Below are 23,731 nucleotides of genomic sequence, written 5' to 3'. Positions count from 1 at the left end.
TGACGTCACCTTCCTGCGCCAGCCAGCTGTACACACGTGCAGTGTTTTCGGGAAGCGGCTGGTTAAAAAGTGAACCTGAAGCCCATTATTATATAGGACACTACTCGTAGAATTGAAAATGGGTAAAAAGCTAAAGGTCGGAAAGACCAGAAAGGATAAATTTTACCATTTGGCGAAAGAGACGGGTAAGCACTAACATTTATAGTAACATTAGTTGTTATTACGGTGCTAGCCAGCAGTGGCTACTATCATTAAACATTAAATGGAAGCGTGTACTAGGTTTGACAAGGCATGGCTTTCACTCATGACATGTTTAACATCAACATTGGTGAACATATAACATTAACGCATGCCACAGTGAGCAATACCAGTAAAAACACGATTGATTGCTTGCTTGGGGGGGTTCGTCACAAGATCTAAGTTACCGTGTCGTTGACATAATCCTTTCCCTCTGCTTTTGCCTACCAGGGTACAGATCCCGTTCGTCTTTCAAGCTCATCCAACTGAACAGAAAATTCCAGTTTCTCCAGAAGGCCCGGGCTGTGTTGGATCTTTGTGCGGCTCCCGGGGGTTGGTAGGTCCAGCACAGGGTGATCCCCCATGACATGCGCCTCAGGATGATTTTGAGGAGAAAAGACACGGACATAACTGTTATTTGTGTACTTTTATTAATGTGTGATGACTAAACCAACCTTTGCACATTTCTCATGAAACATGCATAGCTGTGTGAAATGTTTTCAGAAACAGATCCACCGTGTAGATGTGAAACGACAAGACCCATGCGTTTTCTAATAGAATTACTTGTGTGACACTCTCATTGCAGGTTGCAGGTGGCATCTAAGTTTATGCCAGTGTCCAGTCTCATTATTGGTGAGTCTAGATTGAGCCAAATGACATCACCTTTTTTTTAATGCTTTGATGTTTTACTGTAATTGCACAGCATGTAGTTGTTGTGTTTATGGTCAGACACACTGGTTTAATTTGACCCTTCCTGACGTAGGTGTGGATCTGGTGCCCATTAAGCCGATCCCTAATGTGGTGGCCCTGCAGGAGGACATCACTACCGAGAAGTGCCGACAGGTATGATGCAAGGGACGGGGTGGAGAGGGTGGAGTGGCTGTTCCGTAGGCTCTTGGGACGAAAGGCTCATGCATGTGTCCTCCCTCATGCACATGTCCTCCGTCCCTCATGCACGTGTCCTCCAGAAGAACTTATTATCAATTTTATCCCTCGTGCACGTGTCTTCTGTCCCTCGTGCTCATGCACGTGTCCTCTGTCCCTCGTGCACGTGTCTTCTGTCTGTCGTGCACGTGTCTTCTGTCTGTCGTGCTCATGCACGTCTCCTCTGTCTTCTGTCTTCTTTCCCTCATGCTCGTGCACGTATCCTCTGTCCCTCGTGTCCTCTGTCCCTCGTGTCCCTCGTGCTTGTGCGCGTGTCCTCTGTCTGTCGTGCATGTGTCTTCTTTCCCTCATGCTCGTGCACGTGTCTTCTGTCCCTCGTGCACGTGTCTTCTGTCCCTCGTGCACGTGTCTTCTGTCCCTCGTGTCCTCTGTCCCTCGTGCACGTGTCTTCTGTCCCTCGTGCACGTGTCCTCTGTCCCTTGTGCTTCTGCACGTGTCCTCTGTCCCTCGTGCACGTGTCTTCTGTCCCTTGTGCTCATGCACGTGTCCTCTGTCCCTCCGTCCTGCTCAGGCGTTGCGCAAGGAGCTCCAGACGTGGAAGGTGGATGTGGTCCTTAACGATGGTGCACCCAACGTGGGAGCCAACTGGCAGCACGACGCCTTCTCTCAGGGTATGGCCTAATGCTCAAACTCCAGCAGACTCTCTTACCTGCAGCAGTGTTGTGTGTAGACTTCTGTCATATACCTTGGATTGTTAAACAGTGAAATATATCTGCTGTCTATGAAAGTGCATGGACTTTTAGTTTGATAAAGCAGTTACCGGTAAATGCTTTTTCTGAAATTCTCACTTGATGTTTCTATAGAATACAAATAAACTTCATGTCTTCAAGTCTAAGCTGCTGTGATGGTTGGAATTAGGGAATGTTACTGGGACAATGTGAGAAGTGTCAAATGACGAGAAGTTTTTTGTAAGAAGAACTAGTTGTGCCGGACAGTGCTTCTTATCACCTGTTCTGTCTGACCCCTCTCAGCCAACCTCACCCTCATGGCCCTCAAACTGGCGTGTGAGTTTCTGGCCAAAGGTGGGACCTTCGTCACCAAAGTGTTCCGCTCCAAAGACTACCAGCCGCTCATGTGGATCTTCCAGCAGTTCTTCAAGAAGGTCCAGGCCACCAAGCCCCAGGCCTCCCGTAACGAGTCCGCCGAGATCTTCGTCATCTGCCAGAGTGGGTCGCGTGTGTGTGTGTGTGTGTGTGTGTGTGTGTGTGTGTGTGTGTGTGTGTGTGTGTGTGTGTGTGTGTGTGTGAGTAGGCTTGGGAATCGGTTCCAGGTATCGGTTAGGAACCGGTTCCAAACATCCACATGTTAACGATTCCACTAACGATTCCCAATACAAAGCTTTGTTTTAGAAATGTTTACTTTTTTAGAAATTTTAAAGCGTTCAACTTCTGTATTGATATTGCACACTTGATATTCATTCTCTAAAACCACTTTAAATTAGACATTCAAAGCCAACACCTCTCAAAGCCGTCCTATAAGTGTTCAGCAAATGGTACAGGAATCGATATGGGAATCGATAAGGAATCACATCGATAAGCAGACTCGACAATGGCATCGATAATTTCTCAACGATGCCCATCCCTGTGTGTGTGTGTGGTGGATAAATGTTTTTATTTTCTGTCTTCCTCCTCAGGCTTTCTGGCTCCAGATAAAATTGATAATAAGTTCTTCGACCCCAAATACGCCTTTAAAGAGGTGGAGGTGCAGGTCAAGACCGTTAAGGAGCTTGTCAACACAAAGAAACCAAAGGTGTGTGTGTGTATATGTATGTGAGTGTTTGAGAGTGTGTGAGTGTTTGCTCTGTGTCACTGCCTCCCAGCCTGACCAGTGTGTGTTGCTGTGTTCCAGGCTGAAGGATATGAAGCGTGTGTGTGTGTGACTGACTGACTGACCAGTGTGTGTTGCTGTGTTTCAGGCTGAAGGATATGATGTGTGTCTGTGTCTGTGTCTGTGTCTGACTGACCAGTGTGTGTTGCTGTGTTCCAGGCTGAAGGATATGAAGTTTGTGTTTGTGTGTGAGACTGACTGACCAGTGTGTGTTGCTGTGTTCCAGGCTGAAGGATATGAAGTGTGTGTGTGTGTGTGTGTGTGAGACTGACTAGTGTGTGTTGCTGTGTTCCAGGCTGAAGGATATGAAGTGTGTTTGTTTGTGTGTGTGTGTGTGTGTGTGTGTGTGTCTGACCAGTGTGTGTTGCTGCGTTCCAGGCTGAAGGATACGAAATGTGTGTGTGTCTGACCAGTGTGTCTGTGTGTGTGTGAGACCGACTGACCAGTGTGTGTTGCTGCATTCCAGGCTGAAGGGTATGATGATGGAGACCTCACTCTGTACCACACCTTCTCCGTCACTGAGTTCCTGCGGGTTGAGAACCCTGTGGACTTCCTGAGCAAAGCCAGCGAGGTGAGACACACACACACACACACACACACACACACACACACACACACACACACACACACACAAAGCCAGCGAGGTGAGACCCACACACACACAAAGCCAGCGAGGTGAGACACACACATACATACACACACACACACACACACAAAGCCAGCGAGGTGAGACCCACACACACACACAAAGCCAGCGAGGTGAGACACACACACACACACAAAGCCAGTAAAGTGAGAGCCTCGCTTGGACGCTGTCTTAGCCACACACACACACACACTCAAAACCAGTGAGATAAGGGCTACCTTTGGACACTCTGATCCATGTGTGTGTACTCCTGGGCGCAGGAGTGTGTGATGACAACTCCTATGTCCATTATGTGCTTCCTGTGTTCTTAATGCACTTCCTGTGTTCTTAATGCACTTCCTATGTCCATCATGCACTTCCTGTGTTCTTAATGCACTTCCTGTGTTCATAATGCACTTCCTGTGTTCTTAATGCACTTCCTGTGTCCATCATGCACTTCCTGTGTTCTTAATGCACTTCCTGTGTCCATCATGCACTTCCTGTGTTCTTAATGCACGTCCTGTGTCCCGCTCCAGATCTCTTTTGACGATGCTGAGCTCGAGTCTCACTCCGCCACCTCGGAGGAGATCAAGGAGTGTTGCCGTGACATCAAAGTCTTGGGGCGGAAGGAACTCCGGTAAGCTGGTGCCAAACACCTGTGTGTGTGTGTGTGTGTGTGTGTGTGTGTGTGTGTGTGTGTGTCTGCTTTGCTCTGCGTACAGTGTGTGTGTGTGTTAAAACTGTAAAGCTGGCACGAGAGATGTCAGAGCTATGTGTGTGTGTGTCTCTGTCTCTGTCTCGTGCTGTGTGTTAAGACTGTTATGCTGCTATTCTGGCATCTGTTGTGGAGTGAGGCTTGAGTCAGGAGAAGGGCGATGTGTGCTTTCTCCAGTTCACTCCAGTCCTTTACTGATTGTGTGTGTGTGTCCCAGACTGCTGCTGTCCTGGAGGGCCAAGCTGAGGCGCCATGTGGCCAAAAAAGTGAAGGAGGACGGCAAACAGACTGGTCAGGAGATCAGGTAACCGTTCACCTGGACACTCTGCCCTACTGGCAGTCACACATTCACACTCATTTATCCTCTCTCTCCTGCCCTCAGCCTTCACCTCTCCTCTTTTTCTTTCTCTCTCTCTCTCTCTCTCTCTCTCTCTCTCTCTCTCTCTCTCTCTCTCTCTCTCTCTCTCTCTCCTCTCTCTCTCTCTCTCTCTCTCTCTCTCTCTCTCTCTCTCTCTCTCTCTCTGTCTGTGTGATGTGATGACCCCTCTCCTCTCTCTCTCTCTCTCTCTCTCTCTCCTCCTCTCCCTCTTTCTGTCTCCTGTCAGTATGGGTTCTGATGAAGAGAGTGACTCCGACGGTCAGGAGGCGGGTGGGGAGCGAGCAGCTCCGTCTGCAGGGCGAGGCGATGGCGAAGATGAGGAGGAGGAGGAGGAGATGGATAAGAAGCTGGCGCAGCTGAAAGCAGAGGAGATCGCTGAGCTCAAACGGTGCGGCCCTCCTGTTGAACGCGCATCTGCTCTCATGCGTTAAACACACTCCTCAGATTAAACTCATTCAGTGGTGGAGCAGTGTCTTAACCAAAGTGTGTGTGTGTGCGCTCGTGTGTGTGTGTGTGCTGCTGTGCGCCTGTGTGTGTTTGTGTGCACGTGTGTGTGTGTGTGTGCACTTGTGTGTGTGCACTTGTGTGTGTGCGCCTGTGTGTGTGTGCGCTCGTGTGTGTGTGTGTGCGCGCCTGTGTGTGTGTGCGCGCTTGTGTGTGTGTGTGTGTGTGTGTGTGTGTGTGTGCGCTCGTGTGTGTGTGTGTGTGTGTGTGCGCGCCTGTGTGTGTGTGTGCGCTTGTGTGTGTGTGTGTGTGTGTGTGTGTGTGTGTGTGTGTGCGTGTGTGTGTGTGTGTGTGTGTGTGTGTGCGCGCACCTGTGTGTGTGTGTGTGTGTGTGCGCGCGCGTGTGTGTGTGTGCATGCGTGTTGTGTGTGTGTGTGTGTGTGTGTGTGTGTGTGCGCGCGCCCGTGTGTGTGTGTGTAGGAAGAAGAAGAGGCTGCTGAAGGACCGGCGTAAGCAGAGAGAGAGGGTGGAGCTGAAGATGGATCTGCCCGGGGTGTCCATCGCCGACGGCAACGACAACTCCATGTTCTCCCTCAACACCATCAATAAGGCCAAGGTGTGTGTGTGTGTGTGAGAGAGAGAGAGAGAGAGAGAGAGAGAGTACGTACGTACGTACGGGGAGGTTTTGTCAACAATGATAATGGACATTTTTTTCACTTGTACAGAATGTGTATGTAAAAGTCTTGCAGAGTTCTTTATTGATGCTCCTTCGTGATGTTAATGGAAAAAAGTGAAATATTTAAGGAAAATGTCTTTTTTTAGGTCATAATTTAATCAGAGTGAGACTCAACTCAAGTGCAAGGGATCAAACTCAAGGGATCCAAGTCTTGAGTGAACCATTTCAAAGAGGCCAGATTTATATTGTGCAGACTTGTGACAGTAAACAAACTCTAACAGTATAAATTGGGACGGCTACTATGGGCAATCACCCCTCATTACTGAGTGTGTTTCCTGATTGCCTGGAGTGTGTTCTGTTGGTCAGTGCTCCTATGATGCTGCAGATGATCTGTGTGTGTGAGTAAATGCTATAGTTGGAAAGTGGAAAGTTTATGTTCTCGTCACTAATGGTGCTTGAGACTGTGTGACCTCTCAGTGTGACTTGCGTCATCTCAGCTCTCCCTGTCCACTCTGCTGTCTGAAGGGCCTGTGTTCCTTCCTGTTCTGATGCCCATGGCCTAGCCTCCACGTTCTCTGTGAGGAGAGAGTTTGCCCATTCCTCTCCTGCCCTGTGTGAGCTTAGAGTTCTATAACCCTGTCTTGCCCCCCACCCTGTGAGAGCTGCGAGATCTGTAACCCCTCGTCTTGCCCCCCTGCCCCACCCCAGATCAGTTCTATAACCCTATCTTGCTTTCTGCCCCTTTTTTCAGGCCCTAGACCCCATGCCCTAGAGTTCTCTAACCCCCGTCTCGCCCCTGTCCCACCCAGGCGCTGTGTGAGATCAGTTCTATAACCCCGTCTTGCCCCCCTGCCCCGCCCAGGCGCTGTGTGAGATCAGTTCTATAACCCCGTCTCGCCCCTGCCCCGCCCAGGCGCTGTGTGAGATCAGTTCTATAACCCCGTCTTGCCCCCCTGCCCCGCCCAGGCGCTGTGTGAGATCAGTTCTATAACCCCGTCTTGCCCCCCTGCCCCGCCCAGGCGCTGTGTGAGATCTCCGGTGGGGACATGAAGGCGGTGGACGCCCTTCTGGATGTGGATGAGGAGGAGGGCGAGGACGACGTGTACTTCTCTGATGAAGAGGAAGACAAGATCTCGCTGGCATCCGACCTCGACTCGGACGACATGGAGGAGGTGGAGCAGAAGGAGAAAGAGATGGACAAGAAGCCTAAGAAGAAGTAATGCATCACTTCCTGTTTACGTTCCCCGCCTTTCTCTGTCTGTGTTCTAAATCGGGAGTAAATCCAGAGAGGTTCTAAAAAGGGAGATTCCAGTCTTAGGGGTGAAAAGGCGTAAGAGTTAACTAGTTTTAGCTTTGGGTGAGTTAACTAGCTTTAGCATTTGTGTGAAAAGGCGTAAGAGTTAACTAGTTTTAGCTTTGGGTGAGTTAACTAGCTTTAGCATTTGTTTGAAAAGGCGTAAGAGTTAATTAGCTTTAGCTTCGGGTGAAAAGGCGTAAGCGTTAACTAGCTTTAGCTTCGGACACGTGGATCCCGTAGGATAACATTGAAACAAAACAGCTTCCGATAGCAATTGCATTTTTGCAAACTGCTGAGATTGCTATCTCCCCCAATTAGAACATCTCTGGTAAATCTTCAGACTGTTTGAGTTTACTTTCTCTGGACTGATTTACTTAGTCAGGAGATTCTCCTCTTTGCTGATTGGTTGTTCTGCTGTATTGGTGGTTTATTCTCTGTGCTGATTGGTTGTAGGGTGACCTTCAGTGCCCCTGAGGAGGATGAGGAGGAGGAGGAGGAAGGCCAGGGCAATGAGCTGCTGGTCGACCTGGAGGAGAAAGACGAGAAGAAAGAACGCGAGACCAGCATGTGGTTCAGCAAGGTTGGACACACCGCACACACAAACACACAGTCACCAATGTATGTAATAGAAATATTTAGATCTAAACAATTCCAGGCACTTGGAAGTCAGTAAAGTGTAACCAGGCTGTGCTGATGTGTCTACAGGTAAGGTCGTAGGTTCTCGTATTCAGCCACCAGGGGGCCCTGTTGAGTGCACATCAGTTGTGTGTATGTTTTTCTGTTGAAGTTAGGAATTTCTGTTGAAGAGTTCTATATGAGATGTGGTGGGATTAACGGTCCCACCGCATCAGGAGTATAGGACAAGAGGAGGAACGGTCACAGTCTTCAGCTTCAGTCTGTCATCATCTTGAGCTGGATGAGGAGACAGTGTGTGTGTGTGTGTGTGTGTGTGTGTGTGTGTGTGTGTGTGTGCGCGTGTGTGTTGCTGACTCTTTTGTGTTCTCTTGAAGGGGATCTCTGAGCTGGAGCTGGATGAGGAGACTGCGTGTGTGTGTGTGTGTTGCTGACTCTCTTGTGTTCTCTTGAAGGGGATCTTCTCTGAGCTGGAGCTTGATGAGGAGACTGATGCACTGAAGGAGATTAGGCAAACTCAGATACTTCAGAGCAAACAGGCCACCACAGGTGAGTGTGTGTGTGTGTGTGTGTTTGCTTGTGTGTGTTTGATGGTATGTATGTGCGTGCGTGCGTTAAACCTTCTGCGTGTGTGAATCGACACACAAGGAAAGGAGTATTCTGTGTTTGTATGAGCATGTGTGCGTGTTTGTATGAGCGTGTGTGCGTGCATACGTGTGTGTGTTTGTATGAGCGTGTGTGCATGCATACTTGTGTGTGTTTGTCTAAGCGTGTGTGTGTGCATATGTGTGTGTGCGTGCATACTTGTGTGTGTTTGAATGAGTGTGTGTGCATGTGCGTGCATACGTGTGTGTGTTTTTTTATGAGCGTGTGTGCGTGCATATGTGTGTGTGTGCGTGCATATGTGTGTGTGTGCGTGCATATGTGTGTGTGTGTGCGTGCATATGTGTGTGTGTGTGCGTGCATACGTGTGTGTGTGCGTGCATACGTGTGTGTGTGTTTGTCTAAGCGTGTGTGCATGCATATGTGTGTGTGTTTGTATGAGCGTGTGTGCATGCATACATGTGTGTGTTTGCATGTGCCTTTATGTTGAGCCTTCTGCGTGTGTGAATCGACACACAAAGAATGGCGATAAGTGTTCTGTGTGTGTGTGTGTGTGTAACCTGTCCTGTGTTGCTGCAATAAAAGGGCGAAAGAGGAAAGCTGAGGAGCAGCCATCAGAGGAGCAGGAGAAGGAAGAGGAGGGGCCTTCACAGGAAGTGACTGCAGTGACACAGGAAAAGGACGAGGAGAGTGCGAGTGACACTGATGACGACAGCAGCAGCGATGATGAGAAGTGAGTGAATGGAGGAGGATGAGGAGAAGGAGGAATGGGGGGAGGGGAGGAGGAGGAGGAAGGGGGGGGGGGGGGGGGTCAGGGATTAATTTGTATTTTATTATTACAGTAAAAGTAAGACATAAAAGATAGCATATGGATGAGAGGAGAAAATAAAATAAAAAACAAAAACACACACACACACACACACACACACACACAGGCATGCACGCAGAACACGGCACACTTAACTAAACTGGCACCAAGGTCATACTGACTAGAATATCCAAAGAAGCTCTTTAAGGGCAGTGTCATCCTGGTGTTTACGGTGTTGTGAGGACGGGTGTTAACGGTGTTGTGAGGACAGGTGTTTACGTGGTTGTGAGGACGGGTGTTTACGTGGTTGTGAGGACAGGTGTTTACGTGGTTGTGAGGACAGGTGTTTACGGTGTTGTGAGGACAGGTGTACTAAATGTAGCTAACTGTATAAGTTCAGATTGCAATTTTAAAGGCCCCCTATGCAACATTTTTCAACTTCATAAAACAGTTAAGAAATCATTGTGATGGTTAAATGACCTGTTGTGGCCAGAATGGCGGCTTTCCCGGGTCTCTCTCTACTGCAAGATCTGCACTAGCGTCCCAGCAGCGTCTGAATCAGGAAGTCCCGTGAGAAGCTCCTCAAGCTCCGATTAGCCATGCCGGCTAGCTATTAGATGGCTTCATCTTTTACATTTTCATCGTGGCGGAGCCAGCGAAAAGGCCAAAAAGACAGTTGTGAAATATGCACCCCAAAGCTGTAGGGGGTGCTCCGTAGAGAAAAATGGGACAACAAAAGTGAGACATTGGCGAAGAAATGACTGGAGTTAGAGTGGCCCTTTAAAGATGATGCCTTAGCCCTAGCGTGAATGAGGACAGATGTGCGAAAGGTCATTAGAGGTCAGAACAGCTCTGTGATTTGGCAAAGATCGCAGCAGGATCGCAGAGAGAGAGAGAGTGAGAGAGAGTTGGCAAAATGATAGCCTGTCGATAACTTGGCCAACATCCCTTTCAGCAGACGCACCCTTGAGTGGAACCCAGGGCGTCCTGTCTCGGCGTCCTGTCTTTTGAAGCCACTCTCACTCCCTTTGGTCTCTCTGTAGAGTTAAAGGTTGTATGAGCGATTTCAGGCCCAAAAAAAACAAATATAAATGATCACATTCATCTAATCTTTCCTAATGATCCGCTAGCTGTCTGCCCCATAAGCAGGCCGTCAAAAAAACACGTCTCTGTAGGCAGCATTGGCTCCGAGATCTGTACACAAAAACAATTGCTACCAACAAGGGTTGGCAACCCACTCAAAGGCAAAATAAAGTGTTTCAACCAATAACCAACGACATGCGAGTTTAGGAGAGTTTTAATTGCATGGGAGGGAGTAGTGAGCTAGCTCTCTGTTTTGTTTGAACCACAACAGAAGTGACGTATCCCCGCTATCGCTGATACAACCTTTAATGTTTGGACCGTGTCCTTGTCTGTCCTGAAGCCATAATGTTTATATCATGGTCTAATGGCTTTAAAGGTCAGAGAGTTAATGTTTCCCACAGAATTGAATTCCATTTGTGGTGGTTGGTTTGCAGAATTAACTTGAATACAACAGTCTTTAACAATTAGCACAGTGTGGTTATGATGCTAACCAGATTTAAGCACAATTTAGTACAACCTGGAAAATCATTGTATGGTGGTCAAAGTTGAAATTGTGGTGGGCCGCCACAAATAAGTCAATGTATGGGAAACACTGCCTCAGGACTGTCTGGGAAACACTGCCTCAGGACTGTCTGGGCAGTGTTTTGTTTCTTCTTCTCTCTGTTGATGTTGGTGTTTGATATGGGAAGTGGTAAACATTTGAAGGCCCAGGAAATGGGAGCTGATTATGATGCCTTTGAACAGTTGTGTGCGTGGGTGCGTGCGTGCACGAGCCCTGTCCCAGTTCTTACCATCGGTCGGTAAACGCCTCTTTTGCCATTTCTCCAGAGACATCGCCCAGATGAAGAGGTCAGCAGGGTCGCGCGGTAACCACGGAGACGGCGACGACGACGACTTCCAAGTTGTGCCGGTGGAGAGCACCAGTGAGTATGAGCTCTGCTGGTCTCTGTGTGTGGTTGTCACGGTAACGGCACTACGGTAACACTGTGACCGTCTCACCTGTGCTCAGGTAAGAAGGCGCGCGTCCTGACCCCAGAGGGACTGGCCCTGGGGACCGAGATCGCCACCTCCAAGAAGAAAAGCAGAGACCTGATCGACGGCTCCTTCCACAGGTAGGCTCGTGAGTGAGTGTGTGTGTGTGTGTGTGTCTGTGTGTGTGTGTGTGTGAACTGCCTGTCTCAACACTAAGACAGAGTGCACATGTGTCAAAGTCGAGGCCCGCGGGCCAAATGTGGCCTGCTACATCATTTGATGCGGCCCTGGAGAGCTGGCTTTTTAGAGTAGCCTATTCACTTGAAAAGAAATGTGTGTGTATTATTCACAAGTTGGCCTACCATAATTACACATAATGTAATTACACAATTACCGGTACATAATTTTACTACCATAATTACACATAATGTCACTGCACTGTAGCCCATGACAGTAGGCTATTTATATTTTCCATTTTTGATTTAAATGTGAAATAAACTAACTTTTAACTACACACTACCTGGCAGGCGCCCATTTCTTTGTGCAGGAGAGAGGGTGAGAGTGCACGCCCTGGGAGATAGATGATGTCACTAACATAACATTTCAACCGTGTGCGTGTGTGCGTGTGTGTGTGTGTGTGTGTGTGTGTGTCCAGGTTCGCGAGCTCCGAGACCACATGGGGTGTGCCAGCGTGGTTTGTGGACGATGAGAAGAAGCACAGGAAGAAGCCCATCCCCGTCTCCAAGGAGATGGTGGAGGAGTACAAGCAGCGCTGGAGGGAGATCGACGCCCGACCCATCAAGAAAGTAGCCGAGGCCAAGTCCCGCAAGAAGAGAAGGGTGAGACACACACACACACACACACACACACACACACAGAACTAGCCGAGGCCAAGTCCCGCAAGAAGAGAAGGGTGAGACACACACACACACACACACACACACACACACACACACACACACACAGAACTAGCCGAGGCCAAGTCCCGCAAGAAGAGAAGGGTGAGACACACACACACACACACACACACACACACACACACACACACACACACACACACACAGAACTAGCCGAGGCCAAGTCCCGCAAGAAGAGAAGGGTGAGACGAGCACACACACACACACACACACACACACACACACACACACACACACACACACACACACACACACACACACACACACACACACACACACACACACAGAACTAGCCGAGGCCAAGTCCCGCAAGAAGAGAAGGGTGAGACACACACACACACACACACACACACACACACACACACACACACACAGAACTAGCCGAGGCCAAGTCCCGCAAGAAGAGAAGGGTGAGACGAGCACACACACACACACACACACACACACACACACACACACACACACACAGAACTAGCCGAGGCCAAGTCCCGCAAGAAGAGAAGGGTGAGACACACACACACACACACAGAACTAGCCGAGGCCAAGTCCCGCAAGAAGAGAAGGGTGAGACACACACACACACACACACACACACACACACAGAACTAGCCGAGGCCAAGTCCCGCAAGAAGAGAAGGGTGAGACACACACACACACACACACACACACACACACACACACACACACAGAACTAGCCGAGGCCAAGTCCCGCAAGAAGAGAAGGGTGAGACACACACACACACACACACACACACACACACACAGAACTAGCCGAGGCCAAGTCCCGCAAGAAGAGAAGGGTGAGACACACACACACACACACACACACACACACACACACAGAACTAGCCGAGGCCAAGTCCCGCAAGAAGAGAAGGGTGAGACACACACACACACACACACACACACACACACACAGAACTAGCCGAGGCCAAGTCCCGCAAGAAGAGAAGGGTGAGACACACACACACACACACACACACACACACAGAACTAGCCGAGGCCAAGTCCCGCAAGAAGAGAAGGGTGAGACACACACACACACACACACACACACAGAACTAGCCGAGGCCAAGTCCCGCAAGAAGAGAAGGGTGAGACACACACACACACACACACACACACAGAACTAGCCGAGGCCAAGTCCCGCAAGAAGAGAAGGGTGAGACACACACACACACACACACACACACACACACACACAGAACTAGCCGAGGCCAAGTCCCGCAAGAAGAGAAGGGTGAGACACACACACACACACACACACACACAGAACTAGCCGAGGCCAAGTCCCGCAAGAAGAGAAGGGTGAGACACACACACACACACACACACACACACACACAGAACTAGCCGAGGCCAAGTCCCGCAAGAAGAGAAGGGTGAGACACACACACACACACACACACACAGAACTAGCCGAGGCCAAGTCCCGCAAGAAGAGAAGGGTGAGACACACACACACACACACACACACACACAGAACTAGCCGAGGCCAAGTCCCGCAAGAAGAGAAGGGTGAGACACACACACACACACACACACACACACACACAGAACTAGCCGAGGCCAAGTCCCGCAAGAAGAGAAGGGTGAGACACACACACACACACACACACACAGAACTAGCCGAGGCCAAGTCCCGCAAGAAGAGAAGGGTGAGACACACACACACACACACACACACACACACACAGAACTAGCCGAGGCCAAGTCCCGCAAGAAGAGAAGGGTGAGACACACACACACACACACACACACAGAACTAGCCAAGGCCAAGTCCCGCAAGAAGAGAAGGGTGAGACACACACACACACACACACACACAAAACACACACACACACAGAACTAGCCGAGGCCAAGTCCCGCAAGAAGAGAAGGGTGAGACACACAGACACACACACACACACACACACACACACACACACAGAACTAGCCGAGGCCAAGTCCCGCAAGAAGAGAAGGGTGAGACACACACACACACACACACACACACACACAGAACTAGCCGAGGCCAAGTCCCGCAAGAAGAGAAGGGTGAGACACACACACACACACACACACACACACACACACACAGAACTAGCCGAGGCCAAGTCCCGCAAGAAGAGAAGGGTGAGACACACACACACACACACACACACACAGAACTAGCCGAGGCCAAGTCCCGCAAGAAGAGAAGGGTGAGACACACACACACACACACACACACACACACACACACACACACACACACACACACACACAGAACTAGCCGAGGCCAAGTCCCGCAAGAAGAGAAGGGTGAGACACACACACACACACACACACACACACACACACACACAGAACTAGCCGAGGCCAAGTCCCGCAAGAAGAGAAGGGTGAGACACACACACACACACACACACACACACACACACACACACAGAACTAGCCGAGGCCAAGTCCCGCAAGAAGAGAAGGGTGAGACACACACACACACACACACACACACACACACACACACACACACACACACACACACACACACACACACAAAACACACACACACACACAGAACTAGCCGAGGCCAATGGCCCGCAAGAAGAGAAGGGTGAGACACACACACACACACACACACACACACACAAAACACACACACACACACAGAACTAGCCGAGGCCAATGGCCCGCAAGAAGATATGGGTGAGAGATACTTACACACACACACACACACACACACACACACACACACACACACACACAAGCAGCTTTCAGGCGAGCAACATCTGTCAATCACAAACAGACATACGCATGTGTACTGACCTTTCGACCGAATAATGGCAGTACGAAAATGGCCACTGAGATTATAACAATAACTTATAAATGGATGAAGGCCGCTGAGATTATAACAAGAACTTCTAAATGGATGAAGGCCGCTGAGATTATAACAAGAACTTCTAAATGGATGAAGGTAACAGTGGCAGCAAGAGGCTACTGGTGGCTGATTGAGGAATTGACTCCTGTTGGTCCAGTCTTTATCACTGATATTGATGTGGAATATGAAGCTCTAAGCACACAGTCAGATTGTGTTTTGCAGCATGACGTCTTTCTTTTCGTCTGGAGCTGCGTCAAGACTATATTCAGCCGCTAAAATGTTTTAAAAACAAACAAACAAATGGCCAATACTCCTTACACCTTGTCCGAACAGGATCTGAGCGAGTGCCTGTCAATGTTGTGTGTCTACACTGAATCCGTTAAATATGCCTTTCTATTGGGTCATGTTTCTCATTCCAAATAGCAGAGCAAAGCGAACGACAGAAAGAACGTAGACACTGGGCGTCCTGCCAACCTAGCGAAACGGCGAACCCAGTGAAACCAGGCGAGCGTTTGAGCTCCAAAGCCACTAATTTGCTGTTCATGTGTGGTTATCAGAGTTTAATCTGTGTGTGTGTGTGTGTGTGTGTGTGTGTGTGTGTGTGTGTGTGTGTGTGTGTGTGTGTGTGTGTGTGTACAGATGCTGAAGAAGATGGAGCAGGCTAAGAAGAAGGCGGAGGCTGTGGTGAACACTGTGGACATCTCTGAAAGAGAGAAAATGGCACAGCTCAGAAGGTCAGTTTAACACACACACACACACACACACACACACACACACACACACACACACACACACACACACAGCTCAGAAGGTCAGTTTAACACACACTCATTTACATTTTTATATCAAGCTCACACACTTCCACCATCACACACACTCACACACACACACACACACACACACACTTCCACCATCACACACACACACTTCCACCATCACACACACACACGCACACACACACACACACTTCCACCATCACACACACACACACACACACACACACTTCCACCATCACACACACACACACACTTCCACCATCACACACACACACACACACTCCGTGGGCCTCTTATTCCCATACGTGAGCTGGTCTCCCACAGCAGATTGACTCGTCCTCTCCTCTTCCTCTCCTCCTCTTCCTCCTGCAGCATCTATAAGAAGGCGGGCGTGGGCAAGGAGAAGCGTGACGTCACCTACATCGTGGCCAAGAAGGGGGCGGGCCGCAAGGTTCCGCGTCCGTCTGGCGTGAAGGGCCAGTTCCGCGTGGTGGACTCGCGCATGAAGAAGGACATGCGAGGCCTGCAGCGCAAGGAGCAGCGAGAGCGCGGGGGCAAAGGCAGGGGGGGCAAGAGGGGGGGTCCAGCAGGCAGGGGGGGCAAGAGGGGGGGTCCAGCAGGCAGCGGCAGGGGGGGTCCAGCAGGCAGGGGCAGGGGTGGAAAGGGAGGGGGAAGGGGACGCAAGTAAACAGGAAGTCGTCGTCCCCTGTCCCCCCACCAAACTACGCCTGTAATGACTTGTGCAGAGACACATGCGCACACCGGCTTGAGCTTGGGAATAACACCACCCCACCCCAGGGGAATCCTCTCCTGTCATGCATACCCATGGTGCATTGTGGGTAGACTGCAGGATCTGCTTCTTTTTTTTTTTTTTTTTTTATAAATTGACTGTGGGGTCAGGATGCTGTCGCCATGGCTACCTGTCGGAGGATGTGAAATCTCGCCTAACAGGCAAAAGCTTTTTCAGCGATGTGTGTGTCTGGATCACATGCCCTACACACACTCTGTGTATGAGAGACATTTTGCCTAAAGATGGAAGTTTGTTTTCCTTCTTACTGTCAAAATGAAGTACTTTACGAATAGGTTTGTATTGTTCTATGGTCATGTATATGCATTTTCAGGTTTGTGATCATTGTAAATGATAAAGGCAAAAATGTATGTCGTCTTTGAAATAAACTTTAAATAAACTCCTTGCTTTGAGTGGTAGGGGTATATACATGTATGTAAAAGGCTGATTAATCAATACATATTCCCTACTTTTGGAGTACAAATATTTCTGTATTGTAGCCTGTGGGGAGCCATTAGCCTGGTTAGCACGCAGACCTCATTTGTAATTGAGAATGGGTCAGGAAAAGGTTCATTGACTTACGACTTCTTGCAGGGGCGTAACTAATAGTGAAACTTCAAATTGGGTCATTAGACTCTTATCATATTGTTTCAAAAGTGTAGCAATCTCGAAAATAAAGGTTTTAAATGCAGTTGTTCACTCAATTCCAAATACATGTCCATACCGGATTATCCATTGTATTTGTGTTTTAGATTGTTTTAGGGACGTTGGAAATGGACTTCAATAGGCTCTTGACCAGACAGACCTGCAGAGCAAATCCCAGATTTGCCAAAGGTTCATATGGATATTCTCAGGCAAGGGCGGACTGCTAATCTGTAAGCCCAGAACGGCTGTCCATCCGATGAAAAGGCAGAAGGCCTCTTCATTCTTAATAAAATAATAGTTAAATGAATAAATAAAAAAAAATAGAAAACAAGAATATAACCTGTAAACAGATCATTTACATGTTATAAGGGGTTTACAGTGAGCTACCCCTGTCTTGCGTACAGACTAGAGGTCAAACATATTTGACAGTAGATAAGGTTGATAAGATTTCTTTTTTTTTCTACCCTTAGTAAACGTCACGTTGAGGTGAGTTTAACAGATGTGACCTTTAGATTATTCAAAGATGCTATAGATGCTCAGGAGCTAGGCCTACTCTAGATGTAGCCTCCTTTATGTGATGAGATCAAACTCCCAATAGACTTGCTTAAAATGAGTTGAACATAACTACCTGTGTAGGTTTTTATATGCTGTACTGTAATATGCCATATTCAATGCATGTAATATATTTTAAGTCAATTTATTAATTAGTTTCCACAAAATATACCAGAAGTCATCGTTTAAGAGGTTATTTTTTAAAAGTGTCTTCACCGGGGAGCATATGCCCCTGAACCCCCCTAGCCTTTCAGAGGCCCAGAAGTATTTTATGTCATGGGACCCAAATTGTCCAGCAGCACCCAATCAGTAATAACCATTTTTGTAAAATGGGACCAACTATTTTGAATGTGATACCTTGACTGACAAAGTATGTGAGACAGCAAAGATGAGTGTGTGCGTGCATAGTATGTTAGACAGCAAAGATGAGTGTATGCGTGCATAGTATGTTAGACAGCAAAGATGAGTGTGCGTGCATAGTATGTTAGACAGCAAAGATGAGTGTATGCGTGCATAGTATGTGTGAGAGCAAAGATGAGTGTATGCGTGCATAGTATGTTAGACAGCTGTTACAACCATCCGGCTCGTTCTGGGTGATTTAACATAGAGAGACCACACGTGGATAAAGAGTTAACAAAAAGATGTATTTATTAAAGCAATCGTGTATGCAAGTTGTGAAGTCAGTATTAATGAGATGGTAAGAAAATAAAGGTGTGGTGTACATCAGAGTAATGTGCAAAGCCCAAACAAAAGACAAAGGCGACGCATGCTGCAATGGAGAGAGGGAACCCTGAACTCCAGCCAGGTGATCAGCAGCACCTGTACCCTGACTCTGGCCTGCAACACAGAAACAGACAAAGACAGGCGAGCAGAGACCGGCAGGGTCATAACACAGCAAAGATGAGTGTATGCATGCAAAGTATGTGAGACAGCAAAGATGAGTGTATGCGTGCATAGTATGTGAGACAGCAAAGATGAGTGTATGCGTGCATAGTATGTGAGACAGCAAAGATGAGTGTATGCATGCAAAGTATGTGAGACAGCAAAGATGAGTGTATGCGTGCATAGTATGTGAGACAGCAAAGATGAGTGTATGCGTGCATAGTATGTGAGACAGCAAAGATGAGTGTATGCGTGCATAGTATGTGAGACAGCAAAGATGAGTGTATGCGTGCATAGGCTACTGCGTAGGGCCGATTTGGAAGGAAGTTTAGGGCCTTTTTCTAGTCCCAGTCCGTCCCTGTTCCCAGGCTACACAAGGGCATCATGACACAGTGAAAGGAAGTCCCTGGCTGTTGGGAGGCCGTGACCCACTGCAGGGCCCAGATAAGGCTTAGGCCAGCGGCCAGAAGCTATCGGGGATATGGAGAGCAGAGCTGTACTGGCATGCTGAAGCATATCTTGGAATCCTGTGGAGGGTTTTAAGATCTTGGCAGTGGAAAAGAGGGACAGCCTATAAGTATAAGTATATATACTCTTTTGATCACGTGAGGGAAATTTGGTCTCTGCATTTAACCCAATCGGTGAATTAGTGAAACACACTCAGCACACAGTGTACACACAGTGAGGTGAAGCACACACTAATCCCGGCGCAGTGAGCTGCCTGCTACAGCGGCGCTCGGGGAGCAGTGAGGGGTTAGGTGCCTTGCTCAAGGGCACTTCAGCCGCGGCCCACTGGTCGGTGCTCAAACCTCCAACCCTCCGGTTACAAGTCCAGAGTGCTAACCAGTGGGCCACGGCTGCCCAAACAGGCAAACAGGCAAACAGGCAAACAGGGTTTCCATGAGTCATGGCATTTCTGGAATATCATGGAATTTTAGAAAGTATAGGGAATTTGATTTGATAATTTTGGGGGCAAAGTCATGGAATATCAGGGAATCTAAAAAAGTCAAAGATTTCTGAACGCTCTGTGGCTACTCTGAAATCTTTGGTCAGTATATTGTACCATTCGTTATATAGTAGATCATGGAAATTCAGATTTTTTTGTCAGGGAAAAGTCATGGAATTTTACATTTGACTTAGAGTGGGAACCCTGTTTAAAGAATTGTAAAGTCTTGTCTGTGGAAATGAGGGAGAACCTGCAGAATGTTTTAAAATCTCTGTCAGCCATGATCAGCGGCTTTCACTCAAGACGAATGAGGGAAAGAGAGAGAAAGGTATGGAGATTCTGGCAAAACAAACTGAGAGGGAGATCAGGGTGTGTGTGTCTGTGAGAGAGAGAGAGAGTGATTGACAGACATGTGGTACCCCCCACTGGAGTTGGAGACTAGGAGAACTGTGTGGGGGGAGGAGTGGAGGGGAATGGAGTGATGGCAGTACTGTGGCAGGAGCGAGAGCTTGCACACAGAGAGAGAAAGAAAGACAGAGGGATGAGCTCACTGCTCACGTGCTGCACTGGATCATTCGTTCCATTGTGGTGGAGATAAAGCCAACTGGCCCTGGTGCTTTAAAAAGCAAAGAGACCCTCAGACTGCAGCTGCACACTGGGGAGACACACACACCGCTGCCATCACAGGTACTCACACACACACACACACAACACACACACAACACACACACATGTGAATACACACAAAGCTAATATAACAATTAAGACACCACATACACACACAAAGTCAATATAACACACCTAGCACACACACACTAGATCTACACAACATTTAACACTGACACATCACCATAGTGAGTGTAAAGTACCTTACTTACACTAACACTTACCACTTTAACACTCAACACTAACACATCACCACAGAGGTCCTTGTTTACACTACTCACACTAAGACGTAACACTTTGACACCAACACACAGCACGACCACATTAGCACAGCCACACTAGTGGAGAATAACCAAATCCAGGCGTAACCATGACGAACTGAGTCACAATGGTCAGATGTTCTAGAATCCTCTCCCTGAATTCTGCTTAAACAAATAATCATCTGGTCGGAGGTCTTGCCGCCTGTGTTATCGATGCGTCGTGGGTTTAAGCAAATTCAGCCTCTAGCACCATGGCATTGCTGCCGCTGTTTCTGTTTGTGTTTGAAAACGACGGAGATGACAGTTTAACACAATGGGTCAGATTGTTCTCGGTCAGTGGCTGTGTCCAGCAGGGAGCTCTTTCCTGCTTTTCTGCTTTCTCTGAGGTTCCCTGCAGAACAGAGCTGGTATTTAGCAGATGAATGTTGGATTGTGCAGTGCAACGCTTTGTCAAACACCACAGGCCAGTTCTGCTGTGTTTGAGGGTGTGAGGATGGGTGTGTGTGTGTGTGTGTGTGTGTGTGTGTGGGGGGGGGGGGGGGGGGGGGGGTGGCGCATCATGGTGAGGGTTGAAATGTGCTGATGTGGTGGGTGCTGTGTGGACAGTTCACATTCATGGTGGAGAAAGGGGCAGATTAATTAATTGCCCCCGCAGTCTTTTTCACGGGGGCTTCGGGGGGCAGAATTTATAGTGTGTCCAGCTGTGTTCCACGAGAGCAGCTCCCGGTACATGGCTGGCCCCTTCATCTCAAACCTGCTGAGTCACCTTCTGGATGTAAGTGGGCTTTTCCACTGCTGAGTCACCTTGTGGATGTAAATGGCCTTCTCCACTCCACTCCGCTCATGACGCCACAGATTCCATTTGAGGTGGAGGTTACTGTAAGACTGTATGTTTTAATAATTGTATTTATTTATGCATTTAGCTGATGCTCTTATCCGAAGCGGCTTACAGAGACCACTAACAGAGACAGTCCCACCGGGGCAACTGGGAGATTAACTGCCCTGGTCAGGGGCAAAGCGGTTGCAGGCAGCCAGGAATAAAACTCCATGTTAGAGATTCAAAACACTTCCAGGTGTCTCAGACAGACAAGCATCATTGCAAGTCTTGTTTGCAGGTTGATGTTTAGTGACCCATATTTCCCTCTCTGCTCCCAGTGACCACGGCCTGACCTTGTGTGCCTGTTGATCTCCAGGAGGACTGTGCTATCCCAGGTCTCCCCTTGATGTTGTACACGTGGGCAGGTGGGGGCACACTCTGTGGTGTGGCTGCCCTGGTGCTGCTCATAGTTTCCACGGCGACCGACTTCTGGATGCAGTACCGTTACTCGGGCAACTTGGCCAACCAGGGACTGTGGAGATTCTGCATCAACAACAAGTGCCATGCTCACACTCTCACTGTGGGTGAGTGACCGCGCGCACACACACACACACACACACACACACACACACGCCCACCCACATACACTTACTCTCACTGTGGGTGAGTGACCGCGTGCGCGCACACACACACACACACACACACACACACACACACACTTACTGGGGATGAGTGGACAAACACACACAGTTGACAAGCACTCGGTGTAGGTGAGGGGCCGTACACACTCTTACAGGGGCTGAGTGGACAGAAGCACACACACACACACACACACACACACACACACACACACACACACACACACACTACACTACACACACTCACTCAAATTAGGGCGGGCAGCCTAATGTCTTTCCTTCTACACACACACACACACATACACACACACACACACACACACACAGGGTGCGATTTGTGTAAAAACCAGAGGGGGGGATGATTTTGAATAAGTTTGTAACCCCCCCCCCCCAAAAAAATGTTTTGCCACCTTTGTAACATTTTAGTTTTAGTGTACCGTGGTGTATGACTTTAAACAGCGAGTGTGCTTGGTATGATGATCAGCTTCTCTAATGCAGGGTAGGACTACGTTTTGACAAGCATACAAATTCATCTTGTTCTTGCCCCATCTGAAATTACTCTACTTTTGCTGCCTCCATCCTTTCTGTATTTGTTGTGTAAAAAAACGTTGTATATGATGGCACTGAAGTCTTAAGTTAGTTAATTGGCTAACAGTGTTAGTTGGTAACCAAATAGCCTACACATTGCGCTACATTCAGCAAATATCTCCTAATTTAATGTAAGTTCCTTCAGACAATAGGCCTACGTTCTACTCTACGTGCAGTTGTCCTCCATCTCAGTTGCATCAGTTTTCTACATTTTGAAGGTTCTAAAATAGGACGATATGCTTCACTGAATTCTTCTCGTTTTCTTTCATTTGTCCAGCTAACTTTTCCATTGAAACTAGCCATTTATGATGGATTACACACTCGACATTCTGAAATGTCCTGCACGATCAAGGCCAAATTAAGTTATCACGCAGCCACTCTGTCAGCAGCATGAGTGCTGATGGTGACGGTCCGTTTCTGATGTCAGATTATTATGTAGGCTAGCCTACTAGACTGTTCTCACGTTGCAGCGCTTTACTATGAAGTAGCATTAATCAATATGAGGGGCAGAGGGGGATAAATGTTGTCCCCACCGGGGATAAAAATAATTTAGCAGAGGTAGGGATAGGAAAACCAGAGGGGGGGAAATCCTCACCACCCCCCCCTACAAATTGCACCCTGGGCGTGTGTAAAAATTATTAGATTATACAGTCTATGGTCTGATCCTCCGGAAACAAAACAGAACAGTCAGGACCTGAAAGGAAGCAGATAAGGCCTTTGCAGGAAAAGGGTTAGATTGTGTGCAGAGATAATCCCTACTGTACTTTCTCTTCGTGCGCACACTGGGAAGGATGGGACTTCTGTTTGTTGCACCAGATTGCACTTTGACTGCCAGGTCAACGAGCCTGGCCCTTTGGCATGGTGTTGTTGTGTTGTTGGTTGGTTGTGTGTTTGTGTGTGTGTGTGCATGTGTGTATGTGTGTGTAAGTTTTAATTTTGTTTAAAAAGTTTTTATGCTGAAAGTATGTTTTGTATGCAGAACATCAGTAGCCTAAGGGTGTGAAGGTTGTGTGTGTAAATGTTTTTGAATGTTCGTGTGGATACTGTTTGTTGTCAAATATTGTTGTTTTTATATTTCAAATGTGATCTGTGACACAACACCTTTTTTTTGCTCCCGTTTTTGACGAGTTCAATACGTTCAGTGCATGGGCAACTCTGGTAGACAATCCTGCAG

At 48.2% G+C, this 23,731-nt stretch overlaps 2 protein-coding genes across 3 annotated transcripts in view; both read left to right on the top strand.

Moving 5' to 3' along the window:
- Positions 1-16,464, top strand: ftsj3 (FtsJ RNA 2'-O-methyltransferase 3). Its single transcript, XM_042058176.1, has 21 exons — positions 1-185; positions 469-574; positions 824-870; positions 1,001-1,080; positions 1,694-1,793; positions 2,154-2,348; positions 2,816-2,931; positions 3,476-3,580; positions 4,171-4,271; positions 4,567-4,653; positions 4,955-5,116; positions 5,653-5,788; positions 6,868-7,064; positions 7,599-7,725; positions 8,234-8,327; positions 8,967-9,114; positions 11,101-11,195; positions 11,282-11,384; positions 11,900-12,083; positions 15,640-15,734; positions 16,149-16,464. Exons 1-21 carry the CDS (start codon positions 119-121, stop codon positions 16,462-16,464), a joined length of 2,661 nt encoding a protein of 886 aa, XP_041914110.1. The 5' UTR covers positions 1-118.
- A 3,678-nt stretch (positions 16,465-20,142) lies between these two features.
- Positions 20,143-23,731, top strand: part of lim2.2 (lens intrinsic membrane protein 2.2) — an 8,097-nt gene continuing 4,508 nt past the window's right edge. Inside the window, exons 1-2 of one of the 2 annotated variants that reach the window (XM_042057431.1) lie at positions 20,143-20,275; positions 21,708-21,915. In XM_042057431.1, the coding sequence (XP_041913365.1) occupies positions 21,738-21,915 (178 nt within the window). In that variant the 5' untranslated portion in view covers positions 20,143-20,275; positions 21,708-21,737. Of the gene's footprint in view, positions 20,276-20,711; positions 20,847-21,707; positions 21,916-23,731 lie in introns of those variants that run through there. The other variant, XM_042057430.1, reaches the window with a different exon arrangement.

This window comes from Alosa sapidissima, chromosome 12 (assembly GCF_018492685.1).
Source record: "Alosa sapidissima isolate fAloSap1 chromosome 12, fAloSap1.pri, whole genome shotgun sequence".
Classification (NCBI taxonomy): Eukaryota; Metazoa; Chordata; class Actinopteri; order Clupeiformes; family Clupeidae; genus Alosa; species Alosa sapidissima.
This window is presented reverse-complemented; position numbering and strand designations above follow the sequence as displayed.

Coding starts and splice junctions, on each gene's coding strand:
- ftsj3 (XM_042058176.1), top strand. CDS start 119: ATGGGTAAAAAGCTAAAGGTCGGAAAGACCAGAAAGGATAAATTTTAC. Junction 4,272..4,566: donor TTGGGGCGGAAGGAACTCCG/GTAAGCTGGTGC, acceptor TGTGTGTCCCAG/ACTGCTGCTGTCCTGGAGGG. Junction 11,385..11,899: donor ATCGACGGCTCCTTCCACAG/GTAGGCTCGTGA, acceptor GTGTGTGTCCAG/GTTCGCGAGCTCCGAGACCA.